Source organism: Nannizzia gypsea, genomic scaffold (assembly GCF_000150975.2).
Source record: "Nannizzia gypsea CBS 118893 supercont1.7 genomic scaffold, whole genome shotgun sequence".
NCBI lineage: Eukaryota > Fungi > Ascomycota > Eurotiomycetes > Onygenales > Arthrodermataceae > Nannizzia > Nannizzia gypsea.
Genome location: NW_003345195.1, coordinates 40,678 through 57,959, shown reverse-complemented (window position 1 = coordinate 57,959; position 17,282 = coordinate 40,678). Strand labels below are relative to the sequence as shown.

Below are 17,282 nucleotides of genomic sequence, written 5' to 3'. Positions count from 1 at the left end.
ACAGCTCTCTTTTTGCGCTTCTTCGCCCAGGTCAACAGCACGTACTTTTGTCAGTGGAAGCAGGAATAAGAGAGTTCCTAGGATGGGTGGAAAAGATGTGGGAGCCGTGAAGGTATACAGAGATGTTATCCGCAGCTTGTTGGAGAAAGCTGCCGCGAGCAAGGATGCGCCTTCAATCGAGCCACCGGTGACGGAAGCCAGTCTGGGAGGCGTGGTCGAACATGTCCTGACGGGTGAGGATGGCATATCAGCGGGGATTAACCAGCAGACTCAGTATGCCGCTGTTGAAACCGCATTTCGCGAGATATTTTATGATTTGCTTGTATGTTCCCCTAAGACTGGCTCTCTTCCACTCTAGGAGATCATCTACTAATGGAACCGCTCCTAGGCCACAACCTCTATTAACGAGCCCTCTTTCATGCGGATATGGAACCTCCTAGATATCGTCTCCATATTTTCGGACAACGGTACGTTTTTTGATGGATTGTGAGCGTGTTACAGCACTAGGCAAATTATACTAATGGTTCCCCCTGTAGAAAAATGTGAACCTGGCCTTATCTTCTGGCTTATAGAGGAGCTTTTGGATAGCCAAACTATAGACGGGTGCAGAAAGGTTTTCGATTATCTCGAATCTAGGCGAGAGCGCAATACTGCTGTGAGTCCCATTGATTTGATAGAGTTGTAAGTCAGTACATACTTGCTAACTAATATCTGGCTAGAAACACTTTAAACAAAAGAGCCTGATAATTCTCAGATCATGCAATGAACTGCTGAGGAGACTCTCGCGTGCTGAAGACACAGTCTTTTGTGGCCGTGTTTTCATCTTTCTTTTCCAATCATTCCCTTTGGGGGACAAGAGCTCTGTGAACCTCCGAGGAGAATACCACACCGAAAATGTCACTACGTTCGATATACAACCTAAGATACAAGCAGAAGGCGAAGAGGCGATGGATATAGACATACAAGGAGATGTAACCCCAGCCTCCAATGCAAAGGATAGCCAGCAAGAGCCAACAATAACTCAAGCACCCTTGGAAGTGACCAACGATATCTCATCCCAGCGCACAAAGGAACCCGAGATTCAACTGGAACTTGACCTTGATACCCTTTATGCTGCGTTTTGGGGTCTTCAAGAGAGTTTCTCTAAACCTACCAGGCTGTTCGATGCTGCGCACTTTGCATCTCTAAAATCTGGACTGGAAGCGACACTCTCAAGTTTCCGAAAAGTAAGCTCAAAGGTAGAGGTTCGTAACACAACAAAGGGCTTAGACGAATCGCGACGGGGCACAAAACGCAAGCGAGCTGAAGGAGGGTCGGACTTGCCAAATAGTTTCAACCCCAAGTATTTGACTAGTAGGGATCTATTTGAACTCGAGGTATGACGAGCAGGATCAGGGTTGTTGCTTCAATTGCTAACTGTGATCTAGATTAACGACGTGTCTTTCCGTAGACACATTCTAGTTCAGGCTTTGATTCTCCTAGATTTCTTGCTATCGCTAACGCCCAAGTCGAAAGCCAAGTTAGCTGATTCCACAAATAAATCTGTTCTTTACGGCTATGTATTAAGTGATGAAGATGTAAGTACAAACATATCCTGTTTAAGATCACGAACTCTGGCCATGGCTAAACCTGTTCCCTTAGGCGAAATGGGCAACTCAAATGAGATCGTCTATTGCAAGCTACCTACAAAAGGGTGCAGATGGAAAGTTTTACTTCCGAATGGTTGATACTGTATTAACGAGAGATAAAAACTGGGTTCGATGGAAGGCAGAAGGATGTCCTCCAATTGAACGGCCTCCTGTTCCTGTACAGAGTCATTTGGACACTCAATCTAGTGCCGTCAAAATCACAGCCAACAGGCGGCTCCGCTCAACTCCCATGGGCTCGTTAGATCTTGGCTTCCTTGCTGCAGAGTCAAATCTCGGAGACCTCGATCGCCTAAAGGAACCTGAAAGGTATGCAAGCGCTGGTGTAATATGGAAGTAATGATTTACTGACTCCGCGATAGGTTTGCAACGCCTAGCCTTGACTTTTATATGAGTGGTATAACAGACGATGATTTTAACATCGACATGGCAAAAGACGACGATGAAAAAGAGCAGTCCGTCAAAGCCAAAGCGAGCAAAACCTGGAGGACACTGAGAATTGCCTCGAGGAGTAGACTCAACCAACTGGATAAAATAGAGGATGGAAAAAACCTGAAGGTGCTTCTCGAGCCAACACCCGCACCAAATTCCACTTCGGCTAAATCTCAGCCAGACACCGACAATAGTGCTGACGTCTCTAAAGAAGATGAAACCAAAGGGAGCAACGTTGACACTACTGGCCCAGGACAACCCCAGCCCACTCAAACTTGACCTTGTATCCGTTTTCCTAAATTGGCGCATGTCTGCAGATCGTTCAACAAAATTTCGGGTGGCTTCGACCCAGCTTCAAGACGAGTCATGAGCACTACTGGTTCGTGAACCTCCACGTGGTTGTAATGCAGATCTAGTAACTGTGCAGGAACGAACAGTTCTTGTGTTCAGTTCCTACGTACGGTTGGGTGTATAGAGCCTACTCCGTATATTGGTTTCGACTAGATTGCAGTACCAACGTTGTCTTTCATGCAGTGATATGCATGAGCCCAAGGTACATGCTACATGATGACGATAGCTATAGGTGAGCAGATGTGATCAGTGGTATAATTGACGCAGGCGCGGCGGCAACAGCCAGGATCAAATCCCCGGCACTGGGTTCCGGACCGATACCTACATAGTTTCAAGCGATGCCCAGCCTGCCTATTCCCCGGCAGATTTGAAGATAAGAGAACTTATATACAATAATGTATTACTTGAAGAGGGAAAGCATTGGTGCCTGCTTAATAAAGAAAAATGCGAGGTCCGACGGAAGATTTCATTGCGGCAGGGCTGAAACGAATTTGAAATTGGTTTAATGGTTAAGGAGGAGGGAGAGGGAAAAAAAAAAGAAAGAAAGAAAGAGTCGAGGAAGATGACTTTTCTTTCTCTCTCTTTTTTTTTCAAGGCTTCAGAGCAGAAGAGACTATCTGCCACCAACCCCGGCCGGAGCTCGCCATCATTCATCATTGTGTATATTAGCGTGAGACAGCAATGGATTCCCGAACAACAGAGCAACCGGCTATTTGCAAGATCCCGCAAAACGGGGAGGTTTCAAGCAAGCACCACCCGCAAACATCAATGCAAGGTATCCATGGCTAGATCGGCGCAAAAGATTGATCGACTGAGAAAAAAACACGTCAAGCGCGCAACGGAGTCCTCCGTCAGACACCAGAGGTCTCTAGCTTAGATCCTTGAAGCCGTGCTGACTTTGCTACCTGCAGGTACGCAGCAATCCCTCACCTGGCACCACTCTGACCTACTCCAGCCTTTCTATCCGTCTCTTAAGGTAACTACTCTGAGTATGTGATTCGGAGTGGCGAGGAAAGGGGATGTATACGGAGTAGCCTGTGCGTAAAGCAAAGCTCTCAGATGGCGGATGGCGTGTTTGCCGTTCGTCGCTCAGTCAACCTCTCTGCTTGCTCTGTCGGACTCTTTTTTTTTTTTATTCTGATAACTAGCTCCCACGGCTATCCCGGCTGCATGCATGTAACTGTCTCAACGGTTTCGTGACTTCGTTCCCACATCAGAGCCTCTAATATTAAAATCATTGACAGGTAGTTAGCGGAAGTCCGAATGGCAGTTTTCCAGCAGAGTTTTTGTTTTTTTAGCTGTCACAAAGTCTGCCGCGGGCACTAAAAAAAGCTGTTCCTCTGGCTGTCCATGGGCTGGCTCATGGAAGCACCACAGAAGCCCCGATCTGCGGCAACCTTATACGCCTAGCTCGTCTTCCGATCGCTGGAGATGGTGGGCGGGCTATAATTATCCAGCCAGTCTCCATCTCTAGTCATCTCCGACAAGACTCGGCGGGATAACTGGCTTCTGGGGCCGCCGAGAAGACGTCGAGACAAGGAAGATGACGGTCGAAGAAGAGACGAAGAAGAGACGAAGAAGACGGGGCGAAAAAGGAAAAACATAACACTTGGGATGTCACGTGGACGGTTTCAATATCCCAGTTCCCAGCCCTTAACAGTCCTTCACACTCTGGCGACCTGCACATTTCGCTTTGTTGCAAGGTTGAGATGTCCAACGAAGACCTCCGCGGTTGGTGGAAACGAGAGGCGTCCTTTCCTCGTCCTTCCCGTGTCTCCGGATCCCTTGGGCCTGGAAACGGCTGAAAAATCGTCATCCATCCATACGGAGTACACACAACTCACACAGGCATGCATGCATAATACCTACAGGCAGGCAGAGATACGGAGTACCTGCAAGCAAGAGTCGCATCTGGCTCCGGGCCGGGTTAATGCCTTCTATCCCTGTCCCTCCATCCTCCATCTGTTAGGCTGGCCTCCCAGAGCAAAAGAGTGACCTTCGCTTTAGATCAGCCAATTACTCGGGCTGCTGCACCCTTGGCTCGACTCCTTCCTTGTCATCTCCATGGATGCTTTCCTTTCGAGACTTTTTTTTTTCTTTGCACGGCGGGATTATTTACGTTGTACGTACATACTTACATACTTGCATGAGATACGGTAATTGAGCGACCCACCTTACACTTTGCCAGCCTGCTTGCCTCCATACCCTTACGCTGCCTGCCACATCTGCGGATCATCTGGCCTGCTGCCTGGGGTCGATTGATGGCAGGAAGCCTCGATAAGAAGAAAAGCTTGATGTGGGTGATTCTCGATGGCTAGCTAGCCGATCCATGACACGAGCCGTTTTCACTTCCCGCCTGATTGTTTCTCACCCGCCCAAGAAGAGAGCAACAACTAGCAGCCTTTGGAGGAACTTGGACAGCCCGTTACTCCTGCATGATATATCCTCACGGCTTTCGAGGGTTATATTAGAAAGGATATCTTCACTACTCCGTAGAGGGCCTAAGCCAACTTCGGGGGCCGGTCCGACCTGACCGTGGCTTTTGCTGCATCTCTGTCGATTGGCGACTAGTCGGGTTTGCAATTCTAGCGGGCGCAGCCCCTATCCCTCTTCCAGAAATCCAAGGGATGGGAATTTTGGTTTGTGGCAGCCTTACTTGATCTCCAACTGGCGGCTCCCGTTCAACACTGCAGGTTTTGCGTCGAGCCGTGTGTCGGTATTCGTTCTCGTGCTGTGGTGGCCAATCTCTCTCCGGTACTTCTGTCCAACAACCGCCCGTCTATGATGCTACCCTACGGGCTGTCCTGCATGCCCCGCATTGGTTCCAGCTACACTTGCGCCCCTGTCCCCCCATAAGCCACGCCCGGATAGAGCTGGGAAAGATAAAAAAGTGGAAGAAGGAGAGCATGACTCTGGATGCTTTGTTGAACGCCTCTCTTTTCTCGTCCTTCTCTTACTGCTGCCAGCCGGTATTATTGGCCCGCAGGAGAGGCTTAAGATTTGCAGGGTCTCTTAAGCGGTCTTACCCCGGCCTTCCAGGGATCTCCAAGGCTTCAGATCCAAGACTGAGAATAATACATGCATCTTACAGATACATACTTACATCTCCCACTTTTCTTCTGGGGGCCTTTTGGCCCTTCGTCTATTTTCCGGAGAGAGACGAGGTTGGCATATACGGCCAATTCTCCCTTGTTTACTTTGCAAAGCATAAAAAACGTTTTCTCTTCCTGTGTTACAGCCAATATGATAAGGGAGCCCCTCCCTCTCGTTTTCGGTTTCTGGAAATCTGATATTACCTACAAGGGGGAAGAAGAAGATAAAACAGACTAGTTTATGTTGAGAAACGATCTTAAGTATATGTGGTCGGTGCACGCGACCCCCAGTGATCACGTACATGACGATAAGGAGTTGGATCCGATCAAGTGCAGCATCCTCTTAAAATAATTTAAGAGTGTTGTGATCTTCGCATCAAGGTGAGACTTTGGCATCCCCATCCTTGAATGACCCACAACCCATGCATCGCAGACTTCCCCATGTGCTAAGCTAAGCTAGGCACTACTCCGAGATGCTGGTCTGAGCATGACAGGGTCGTTGTCTATGCTTATCCTGGCCCCTCTTATCATTTGCGGTCCAACACTCCTGGCAGACCGTTGTACCCTGGCTCCTGTGCTTTTTGTATCTGCTGTTCAGATACTCGGATATCCCGTATTTTTTCTTTTCAAGGGAAGAAAAAAAGAAATGGGAAGAAAAAGAAATGACTGCAAAGTCGTCATTTTCCCGTGGCTACGCCAACCTTAGCACACTCTTCCTTTTCGTTTGTGCTCCTTACGGCGGATTTCCCACCCTTGGCCGCCTTGTTCGATGGCCGCCTGTTTCGGTCAATTATCCGCTGTTATCGATATATACGGCAGCGTTCTAACTTTCCCACCGGCGTGCCTCCAGCTACCCTGTAACCCAACTACCTCCCTCTTTTGTCATAGGCCAGTCAAACTCTATTACAAGTTGTCCTTGATTCCCAGAGAACTGGGTCTCTTTTTGAGCCTTGAGTCTTCCCTGTTGATCATCTCTGCTTCTCACAACCACCACGCACAAGAGCACCAAATTCCCTGACTACGGACAACATTCATCGTTCCCCTTCCACATCAACGTTGTGGGGGCAAGCTATCCATCTTATTGTTTTGAACCCACAGCGATTCAGTGGAGCATATCTCCAGAGAGCTAGACAACAGACAGGCAATTGGTATATCTATGGCTGAAACATAGGTGGCCCTCCGGCAACATCGGATTTCTGTAATCGTTACTACCACGAGTTGACGAGATATATATCTGCTACTATAGCCCCTCCCACGTTGAACCATTTCCCCGTTTCTTCTGGCTTGGGACCTTGTTTCTGTTTCCTTTTTAATCCAGCATGTCGACCCATGAAGTCTACACAGACGTTTCTGGCTGGACCAACACGCGGATAGGAGAGCAGTTGCCATCATCACAGTTGCACAATTACCATACTTCTACGATGATGATGCAGTTCTGTGGATCACCAATTGCTGAACCACTCAAGCAAGAACCAGATGCACCCGTGGGGCAGTGTGATATTCGAGGCCTGGCCTATTTGAAGGCAGCTGAACAAGGACACAGCTCACAAAATCCTAGTGATCGTTGCTATATGGGCTCCCACAAGGGGAGCCAGGGGGACCTCTCTTGCAGTGATCTAACAGATGCCGTGCAGTCGAGTTCGGCAAGTTCTTGCCCTGGGAGTCCTCAGACTCCCGTTGATGGAGAGCAGCAAAGTGATAACGGGCATATCGATAGCAAGCAGGATATCTACAGCCCTGCTACGGAGGATGTTGAAATTCATGACGCAGACGACGAACCCAAACCGACTGGGGAAGAGAAGATTGACAGGAAAAAAATGAAGCGGTTTAGGTATTGAGTCTCCCCTTGCTTCTGGTATGGAAGTCGAATTCCGCTAACTCACCCGAACAGACTTACCCATAACCAAACTCGATATCTTATGAGCGAATTTACTCGTCAGGCGCATCCGGACGCTGCTCACCGGGAAAGATTATCTAGAGAAATCCCTGGGTTGAGCCCACGGCAGGTCCAGGTCTGGTTTCAGAATAGGTACGTTCCCTTTTGATTCCTTGATCTTAATACCTTTAACATGCTAATATAAACCGATGTTGAAAAAGGCGGGCAAAACTTAAGCGTCTATCTCTAGACGATAGGGAGCGAGTCTTGAAATCTCGGGCGCTTCCTGATGATTTTGACATTGCCCAGTCTCTACAGTCATCCTATGCCACGGAACACCATGGTTATACCACGCCTTTAGTCTCCCCTGGGACTTTCTTTCCTCCAGAAGAAAACGACCCTTACCACTCAGCGCGGGTGGGAACATCAGCTGCAGATGACTACGCTACTTCTCCCTTAAGCTCTACATCGGCCTATGGTAGCTATTTTAGCCGTGGTAACTCTGCCTTTAGCCGCGGCCCTGACTCTATGTCCAGCATGTCGACATCTAGCGACAGCATTAGCAGCTTTGGATCTATGGCTTCTGCAAACCCATCCATTCATGGACGTATGCACTTCATACCCAGGACTTTTGGAGAGCAGCAGGGAGCTATGCGCCCGCCTGTTCCACAGCTCCACATGTACAATACTTCCCTTAGGTCGCGGGCAGGGTCGCTGAATCTGCCTCTCCGCGGTACGATGCCTTGCCATACTCCACCTTTGGAGTACGCAGACACAGATTCCACTACAGACATGAACAGCGCCTACGGTAGTCGATCCCTGGACGCGTCTACTCGGAGAGATCCATTTGGCCTAGGTAAGAAGCCATGAGAATGTCAACATAAACAGCCCCTCCTCGACACTTGCTAACCAACCAATAGGTTCTGTGGCAGAAGAATTCAAGCAGAAGACGGTAGGACAGCCTGTGACGACTACGCCAAGGATAGGCGAAGGATCGCCGCCGAAGGCAGACCATAGTCGTGCAGCCGCCGTAGCCTTGCGGTCTGCGCCCCTTCCCTCCACACAAGAAGAGGATCAGCTCTCGGGGCTCGGTCCGCAGTTCAACCTAAGCTCATTCGGAATTACCTACTCTCGACAGAGCCCATCTACCAACACGAACGATCTGACCTCTCATCCATCTAACAAGATGTCTGACATGCAAAGTGCCTATAACAACCATGGCACAGCCTGGCTGCAGCAAACCATACAACAAAAACTAAGCTGCTATCCAGCGCCAGACTACTCTTCCCCAAGGCAGCGAGGCTTCTACTACCAATCCAACACAGAGACAATATGAGGCCTTGTCAGCGCGCACATGTTGACTTCGGTACGGTTTCACGAAAATGAGAGCACTAACTCTTGCAACTTCTTTCTTTTCCACACCGGAAATGCATTACTACTAGTACTACTACTATTCTTGTCTATTACTTTACAGATTACCTCCCCCCTTCTTTTGTGTCATACTCTTGCAGGCCTTGCGTACCTTTAACTTTCCCAGCACATACTTTTCAGGATGCCATTTTTTGCTTGTCTTTCACGGGTATACTTAACTACTGTTTAGTTTTCCGGGGTTTACTGGCGTTTCCGTTGACAGCATCTTTTCAGCTTTCCTTTTTGCATTAGCATTTTTTTTCTTTCCTATGGGGAAACATTCTTTTCTACCATTCAATATACCTACCGCCGGTTTCTCTACGTCCCCCTTTTCATTTGAATAGCGGTTGAACTCTGATGGTTTTTACGGCGCTACTTGTTCCCCATGTTTTATCCACTCTTTATCTCAGGCCCCCTTTGTCTGAGACGATTTCATTCCAATTTGGATGATAATGGTGTTGCATCCGAGCCCAACTATCACCTCCTTAATGACCACCACTCACTCTGGCTTCTGTACTTAGCATATTAGGCTTGAGGAGTTAGCTTCCTCATCTCTAGCCAGGGCCCTGAGCCTGACTTCTAAATCCTAATCCATCTGCTATTCCTCTCTCTCCCTTCTTCATCTTCTCTATTAATAGCTGCTTTCCTCCTATGACGAAACAAATGTCACCTGATCTGAAATGCTTATTAAGCATATCGCCCTCCAATCGTAGTCGAGATGTTGGTAATTGCGCGCAGGAAGTAGGTGAAGTAAAAGGCGCCATATAAAAAGGCCATATCCCACGGTCGATGTGCAAGAACAAAGAGCCCATCTTGCCTTCTTCCATTCACAGCGTGAGGTTGTTCTTTGAAAACCTGTCCCTCCATCTGCTACCGATACCTATTATCCGCCTTCCCGTGCAAGCGAGCGGAAAAATACCCGGTTGAACAGGTTTAGAATCAAAACAAATATAACAACACGCGAAATGGCTGCTCCACCACAGTCCTGCTGTCAAGCATCCAAGGAGGGTTGTGTTTGTGCCGCTCAAGCAAGGTGCTCTTGTGGCAAGGAACAGGCTCTTCACTGCAACTGCACCAAGGCAGAAACCGAAAACGACATGTCTGGCCCACGTTGTTCCTGCAGTAGGTTAATGTTCTGGCCATTTTCTTCTTGTTTTGCCTGATTTCCGGTCCTTTGCCATTGATTTTATATCTTTATCTCCTCCCCTTGTCCCTGTCCCTCCGTGCCGCGGCTGCGTGTCGAGGGGGTTGTTTTCTCGCTTGCAGGAAGATAAATCTAACAAGGGCACTCGTGGCACGACTAATAGGAAGCCGCCCGGCTGGGCAATGTACGTGTGAGAGGGCCATGTCCGAAAACCAACTTATTTCCGGTGATGCATGCCCTTGTGGAAAGAGGGGGGCTGGTACGTTTCATCTTCTATCCTCGACCCAGCATGGCTCGACTTCCCCAACTCCACCTCTTACCGTGTGCTTGCATGGTGGACAGACTAATTTTCGAGATTCCCTTAGACTCATGTACGTGCGAGAAGGCTGTTGACTCTGGAAACCTCCCCGGAGAGATCGATTTCACCTACAAGGCGTAAAATAAGAAGGTTAAATGCGGTGCTCAGGGGAAGCTGGTAGGCGTGTTTGCGACACTGTAGGCGGCATTTTTCATTTCTTTCGTCAATAATGGGTCGGGGTCGCCGTTTTTCTTCTGGTTTCGGCTTTTTGCAAGGTATATCATCTTCTCGCCGTTAGCTACTCCATATATATATCAAGGAGTCAATGTCCATCCAACTGCATTCCCTCCGCGTTTTGTTTTGGCTCTGCATAACGTTTCCGGTTACATGGTAGGTATAATATTAGCCATAAGATCGTAATAACTGGATATGAGAAACCGGACTTTGTACGTCAGCGTGTGCGTGTCTTTGCATGTTGATTATGGTTTTTGGTTGTCCTTTTTTCTTGAGAGGATGAGCTGGAGGTTGGTTGTGCACGGACGCAAATGCCGCTTATCTTACGGTTAAATGTTTTTCCGTGTAGAGCTTGCCTCGCCCGATTTGGACCGCCGTGGACTCCAGGGGAACGGGCGGCCAGATCGCAATCAAGCAAGCAAATAAACATCCTCGCCCTCCCTACGCCCTGTCACTTTGCGGACGCAAACGGTGAAAGCTCGAGGAGCTTATAGTGCTGTGTATTTGGATAGCAACCTTGGAGACGCGTGGCTTTTCTACTCGGTTTCGCTGAATTGTTGACACCCGTCCCTCATTTTAGCAACGGTTGCGCGGCGTATAGACACCAGATTGCGATCGATATTCCACGAGACCCGGGTTTTGCGAATACCAATACTCTCATAACTAAAAAAAATAATGCTGGCGTTGTTGCCTCGCAATGATTAAGAAGAAGAATGCACTTGTGGAATGCGCATGAAACCTAACTCGACATCTCCAAGTTGGAAGTTGGAACGGAACTGAAGGATAGAGAGGCCAGAAAGGAAAACGAGACCACAGAAAGTGATATTTGGGACTTCGCGCCATACTGAGTCGCTATGTCTTCTATGCGTGGGCTGGTCCAGTTCATAGCTGATCTGCGGAATGCTCGAGCTAGGGAGCTGGAGGAGAAGCGTATCAATAAGGAGTTGGCCAATATCCGACAGAAATTCAAGGATGGGAGCTTGAACGGCTATCAGAAGAAGAAATATGTTTGCAAACTTCTCTACGTCTATATTCAGGGCTATGATGTTGATTTTGGCCATTTGGAAGCCGTCAACCTGATATCTGCTACCAAGTACTCTGAGAAGCAGATAGGGTACCTGGCCGTCACGCTGTTTCTTCATGAACAGCATGAATTGCTCCACCTGGTAGTGAACAGTATCCGGAAAGACTTGCTGGACCATCATGAATTAAACAACTGTCTTGCTTTACATGCGGTTGCCAATGTCGGTGGAAGAGAAATGGGTGAAGCCTTAAGTGCTGATGTGCATCGTTTACTGATTTCGCCGTACGTTATATCCTTGGTTATACGTTTGGTTAACCTAAATTACTAATGTAGCATGAATTCAGTGCCTCAAAAGCTTTTGTCAAGAAGAAGGCTGCCCTTACCCTTCTCCGGTTATATCGTAAATACCCAGGAATTGTCCAACAGGAGTGGGCTGAGCGCATCGTATCGTTGATGGATGACCCAGACATGGGCGTAGCCCTCTCTGTCACCTCTCTAGTCATGGCTCTTGTTCAAGATAACCCTGATCAATATAAAGGAAGCTATGTCAAAGCAGCCCAACGACTAAAGAGGATTGTCATTGATCATGATGTTTCTCCGGATTACATCTACTACAATGTTGGGTGTCCCTGGATGCAAGTTAAACTGCTTCGATTGTTGCAGTATTATCCTCCTTCTGGTTAGTTAATACCAAATCCTGAAACTTACAGTAGCTAACCATACTTGTTCCTAATTCAATAGAGGATGTCCATGTCAGGGATTTAATAAGGCAAAGTATTCAACAAATCATGAACTCGGCGATGGACATGCCCAAAAATGTACAGCAAAATAATGCTCAGAATGCAGTACTTTTTGAAGCCATCAATCTTCTAATCCACCTTGACAGCGAACACACCCTCATGATGCAGATTTCCTCTCGTCTTGGAAAATTCATTCAATCCCGGGAAACAAACGTGAGATACCTTGGATTAGATGCAATGACTCATTTTGCAGCCAGAGCAGAGACCCTTGACCCGATACAGAAGCATCAAAATATCATTCTTGGGTCTTTGCGAGACAGGGATATTAGTGTGCGACGAAAGGGATTGGATCTGCTTTACAGCATGTGCGATACCTCAAATGCACGACCGATTGTTAACGAGCTTCTTAAGCATCTTCAAAGCGCTGACTTTGCTATTCGGGAGGAAATGGTACTCAAAATTGCTATTCTAACAGAAAAGTATGCTACGGATGCCCAATGGTATATTGACATCTCGCTCAAGCTGTTATCTGTGGCTGGGGACCATGTCAGTGATGAAGTCTGGCAACGAGTCGTTCAAGTGGTTACCAATAACGAAGAGCTTCAAGCTTACGCTGCACAGCACATTTTGGGTTATATCAAGAGCGAGTGCCACGACAGTCTGGTGAAGATTGGTGGTTATATCCTCGGCGAATTTGGCCATCTCATTGCAGACAACAAGGGATGCTCGCCCATAGAGCAGTTTTTGGCACTCTACTCGAAGATGGCATTCTGTTCCGACAACACTCGCGCACTGCTCCTATCCTCCTTTATCAAGTTTGTAAATCTCTTCCCAGAGATCAAACCGCAAATACTTCGAGTCTTCCAAGTATACAGTCATTCTCCTGATTCTGAGATGCAACAACGAGCTTATGAATACTTAATGCTTGCGACGTTACCCACTGATGACCTGTTGCGGACCGTCTGTGACGAGATGCCACCCTTCTCTGAGAGAATATCGGTCTTATTGTCTCGACTACATCAGAAGAGTTCTGGAACAAGTGATAAGCGAACGTGGGTTGTTGGAGGCAAAGATGCCAACGCGGATGATAAAGAGTTTATGCTGACACAGAATACGGGCTTGAAACGATCGTTCACGTCGGCTGCCAACGGATCAGTTACTGCACAACAGACAGGGGCAAAAGGTACAATTTCCAGCGATCTGGAAGGTTTGGACTTTGCTTCAACCAGCGACACGGCACCGAACTTGGCCAGTGCCGCCCATTTATCTCCAGACTGGGAGCCCGGTTTTAACAGACTCTTCTTTGCGACTGAGGGAGTGTTGTTTGAAGATGCCCAGATCCAGGTTGGCCTTCGTTCCGAGTACCGAGCCCACCTTGGAGTCTGCAAACTTTACTTTGCTAATAAATCCGCTTATTCGATCGGATCATTCACCATAACGTTGGATAACCCTTCGCCGGAGAGCCTGAAGATCGATACCAAGGATATACCCGATCCAGATGTTGTCGCATCCGGCCAAACACACCAAACCGTTTGTTTCGAGTGCTTGGGTCCGTTTACCAAAGCGCCTACAATCAGGATATCATATCTCGCGGGTGCACTACAAGCGTACACCCTGCAGCTGCCTATCCTAATGCATAGATACATTGAAGCTTCATCCCTGACCTCAGACGATTTCTTCAAGCGTTGGCGGCAAATAGGCGGCGGTCCATTGGAAAGCCAAGCGACGTTTGGCCTTGCGAAGAAGGGCCGCCCTCTTAGCGAGAGAGATCTTCAGTCGATCGTCGAGAGTTTCAAATGGAAGATCCTTGCGAATGTTGACACGAATCAGAAGAACCTCGTTGGTTGTGCTGTTTACCAGACCCAAAGCTCGAAGACTGGATGTTTACTGAGGCTTGAGCCTAACTATGAGAAACAGGTAAGTGCCGTTTGCATTTCCCTTTATCATACTATCTTTAGTCAACTAATGCACGTACAGATGTATCGCATCACCATTCGGGCGACCCAGGAGGATGTGCCGCGAGCCTTGGTCGGATTGATGGAAGACAGGATCTCCCGAGGCGCTGCTGGCGACATCTTCGACTGAATGCCATAGAGAAGCGCTGCTCGAGTTCTTCTTCGTTATCTATGGTACTCAGTACTGAGTACTCCATGTATATTCACCAATTTATTCCCCTGAAAATAAAATACTCCAGGCTCTGAGTCGCCGTGGCCAGCCCTTCCAATTTATATTCTTATGATAGCTATACAGATGGCTCTATTGTAATAATGACTTTTTATAATTTACTACTTCGCCTCCCCCTTGGGTGGACGAGCCCCGAATATCGTGCTTCCAACTCTGACCTGGTTGCTGCCCATCGTAATCGCACCCTCGAAATCGTTACTCATGCCCATGCTCAATTCCAACGTGTCCTCGCCTTTCAACGATAGCTTCTCTACCACCATATCCCTTGTATCTCGTAGGCAAGCAAAGTCTTCATTCTCGTTTTCCGGCGTAGTAGCCTTTGACCGTGCGATGGCCCCAATAGTCATTAGACCCTGGAGCTTTAGCCGAGGGCACTTCTCTCTGATATACCGACACAGTTCCAAAGTAGGCTCGCCTGGTTGTATGCCCGATTTATTCTCTTCTCCTGACGTATTGACCTGCACAAACACGCGCAGTGGTCTATTTGCATGCTCGTCGGCATCGCTATCCTTATCCTTGAATTCTGCTCTTTCACCCCAGCCTTTATCCAGCAACGAGGCCTTTTTCTCTGTATCTACGCTCTCAACGGCCCATAACCCCCGTACCTCCCGTGCAAGTGTAACGCATTTATTTGACTGCAGTCCGCCGATGAAGTGCCATCTGATCTCTGGGGGTAGCGCCTTGGACTTCTCAAGAAGTTCCTGCATATAGTTTTCTCCGAAGTGTAGGTGGGATGTAGGCGGGGAGTGAAGCGCGAGGATATCAGAGGCCGGCTTTAGCTTCGACACTGCGACAAGACGGACGGACGAGGCTGCTGGGCTATTGCTGTCGTTGTTTGGGGCTGAAGTAACAGAACTGGCGCTGGTGTTTGTTTCATTGTGATTCCGACTGCTTGATGCTGCTGCAATGCGTTTTGAGACAGACGATAGGTTTGCGATCAGAACAGAGGCGCGAGTGGGGGCAGACATATTTTCTTCGGCTGCTCTGCTCATGCTGAAGCCACCCTTTGTGTGATGTAGGCTCATGCAGTTGTTAAATTGCAGTGGTTGCGAAAGCATGGAAGTTGTAGATGCGGTGGCGTGCTTTGCAGTTATAGGTACGGAGTACCCAGGTAACTATTCAATTATTTAACTACCTAACTAACTAGCTAGTTATGGTTAGCTAGGTAATTACATGCTTATGGACGGTATTCACAGTCCGACGAAAGAGCATCAAATAGTCAAACATGGTTGTATCTCTAGCTATCCGATATCTTGATATAACAGCCCGAGCTACATAGTACACTCCTCTTCCACTCTAGTTATCCAATTTGCCCCAAGTCTTTCAAGGCTTCTTACCGACTCTATCCAATTACGCCGTCATCAAACATATCGTTAGCCACACCCTCACACCAGTCGTTTTCGCTTAGGAACATGGCTTTAAACGGTTAGTATCAGGCTCAAAATGTTGGAAACAAATTGATATAGCGAGGACGCATTACCAAGGACGAAGTAGGCAAAGTTGTCTAGAAGAAACTGGTCAGCTGGCGGCATTCGTATTAGTCGTTAACCACGACATCTCGACTCACCGGCATTTGCCAAGGCGTTAAGGTGGTTGTTGCGGCCATGATGGATGGCCTCTGCCCAGCCGTAACCGTCGCGTGTCCCTGGAACATCGTCTAGAGAAATCTGTTGTTTAGTAGGATCAAAGGAAAACAACTAGGCAGATTTGGGTTATCTTACCCGTCCAAAGGTCACCAAGGAGGTGGACACAATGGGATAGTTCATGTATCAAAACAAACATCAAGGAATTAGAAAACTTATCGATGTGCACGCCTCTTGAGAACATCGGGGGTCGAGATGTCATATCTACTTTAAATTCTCCCAAGGCAGCGGAGTCACGGAATAGCTTGGGACATAGGACGATAGTGTCGCGCTGCACACCGCGCATGTTGAAACCCTGAACATTATCTTGACATGCCCTACCTGGATAATCTACCCAGCATTGGCCCTCGTCGCTCGCGTCCCGCGTGTCCCAGAAGAACGTATGTCCTGGCTCCACTATGAAAAGCAAGAGAAGTCTCAGTATCACATTCTAGGGGATATCGGCATTTCTGGGCTTACCATCTCCGTGGGGCGACGCATCAGGGGGTGCAGTCAGGGACAGAAGGCTGTCATCACACCAGAAGTCAAGGTCACCGTCGTTGAGATTCTTAATCAGTTCATCTAGCATCTCTAGAAGATAGAACATTTTGTTCGATTTGCTCAGCTCGAGAACTCTTCAGTGGCCTAGAAGGTTAAGGGGGGTTCATATTGCCAAACTTTTAACGTGTTCCATTGTAGTCCTGCCACGGAAGTCCCCCGTACTATCTCGAACTAAGTAATCCCCGTAGAGACTCTCAAAGGTGTATAAAGCTGAACGATCTACGCCACTCAGTGTGGTTTGCGCAGTGGGATTGTCGTCTAGGATTTTCTGTAGCCTCATCAATCGAATACGAGCATTGCTGAGCTAGTTGCTCATATCAGTCCCTTGCAAATAATAACGTTAAAGGTTATTTGGGAAGACTCACTCCAAGTAAGACCCCAAGGAGGGCATGGTTGAGTGTATCATCTTGTTCTTCACACCTGAACATTCTTGTAGCCCTTGATTTTGGATGAGCCAGATGTGTTGAATTAGACCCAGGGCGATGTGGTATTCTGAGTGCTAGCGCAGCATGGCTGAGGTATAGTATAGATAGCCACAAAACAAATAACATAGTCCCTTTTGACGCCAGGCACGATGCTGTTGGAAGCTGTTTCATCATATCCTGCAAGAACTACTTGGAGAAGTTGTAAAAGTATGAAGTGTGCTATTAGTATAAGAGTCCAAGGAA

The 17,282-nt window shown here is 47.9% G+C and overlaps 7 protein-coding genes across 7 annotated transcripts; 4 read left to right on the top strand and 3 right to left on the bottom strand.

Annotated features, from left to right (window-relative positions):
* Positions 1-82: 82 nt before the first annotated feature.
* Positions 83-2,357, top strand: MGYG_07308 (THO complex subunit 1; the record flags this gene model as incomplete). Its single annotated transcript, XM_003170016.1, has 7 exons — positions 83-322; positions 389-467; positions 537-655; positions 720-1,376; positions 1,428-1,577; positions 1,642-1,955; positions 2,009-2,357. 7 exons carry the CDS (start codon positions 83-85, stop codon positions 2,355-2,357), a joined length of 1,908 nt encoding a protein of 635 aa, XP_003170064.1.
* Positions 2,358-6,840: 4,483 nt separating this feature from the next.
* Positions 6,841-8,733, top strand: MGYG_07307 (hypothetical protein; the record flags this gene model as incomplete). Its single annotated transcript, XM_003170015.1, has 4 exons — positions 6,841-7,352; positions 7,413-7,550; positions 7,619-8,253; positions 8,318-8,733. 4 exons carry the CDS (start codon positions 6,841-6,843, stop codon positions 8,731-8,733), a joined length of 1,701 nt encoding a protein of 566 aa, XP_003170063.1.
* A 1,039-nt stretch (positions 8,734-9,772) lies between these two features.
* MGYG_07306 (hypothetical protein) lies at positions 9,773-10,390 on the top strand (the record flags this gene model as incomplete). Its single annotated transcript, XM_003170014.1, has 3 exons — positions 9,773-9,929; positions 10,115-10,210; positions 10,317-10,390. 3 exons carry the CDS (start codon positions 9,773-9,775, stop codon positions 10,388-10,390), a joined length of 327 nt encoding a protein of 108 aa, XP_003170062.1.
* A 947-nt stretch (positions 10,391-11,337) lies between these two features.
* On the top strand, positions 11,338-14,332 carry MGYG_07305 (AP-2 complex subunit alpha; the record flags this gene model as incomplete). Its single annotated transcript, XM_003170013.1, has 4 exons — positions 11,338-11,789; positions 11,852-12,186; positions 12,249-14,164; positions 14,225-14,332. 4 exons carry the CDS (start codon positions 11,338-11,340, stop codon positions 14,330-14,332), a joined length of 2,811 nt encoding a protein of 936 aa, XP_003170061.1.
* A 200-nt stretch (positions 14,333-14,532) lies between these two features.
* On the bottom strand, positions 14,533-15,423 carry MGYG_07304 (YggS family pyridoxal phosphate enzyme; the record flags this gene model as incomplete). The annotated part of the gene is made up of 1 exon (XM_003170012.1): positions 14,533-15,423. One exon carries the CDS (start codon positions 15,421-15,423, stop codon positions 14,533-14,535), a length of 891 nt encoding a protein of 296 aa, XP_003170060.1.
* A 350-nt stretch (positions 15,424-15,773) lies between these two features.
* Positions 15,774-16,660, bottom strand: MGYG_07303 (hypothetical protein; the record flags this gene model as incomplete). Its single annotated transcript, XM_003170011.1, has 4 exons — positions 15,774-15,847; positions 15,999-16,088; positions 16,153-16,470; positions 16,534-16,660. 4 exons carry the CDS (start codon positions 16,658-16,660, stop codon positions 15,774-15,776), a joined length of 609 nt encoding a protein of 202 aa, XP_003170059.1.
* Positions 16,661-16,717: 57 nt separating this feature from the next.
* Positions 16,718-17,042, bottom strand: MGYG_07302 (hypothetical protein; the record flags this gene model as incomplete). Its single annotated transcript, XM_003170010.1, has 2 exons — positions 16,718-16,918; positions 16,980-17,042. 2 exons carry the CDS (start codon positions 17,040-17,042, stop codon positions 16,718-16,720), a joined length of 264 nt encoding a protein of 87 aa, XP_003170058.1.
* Between the last annotated feature and the right edge of the window lie 240 nt (positions 17,043-17,282).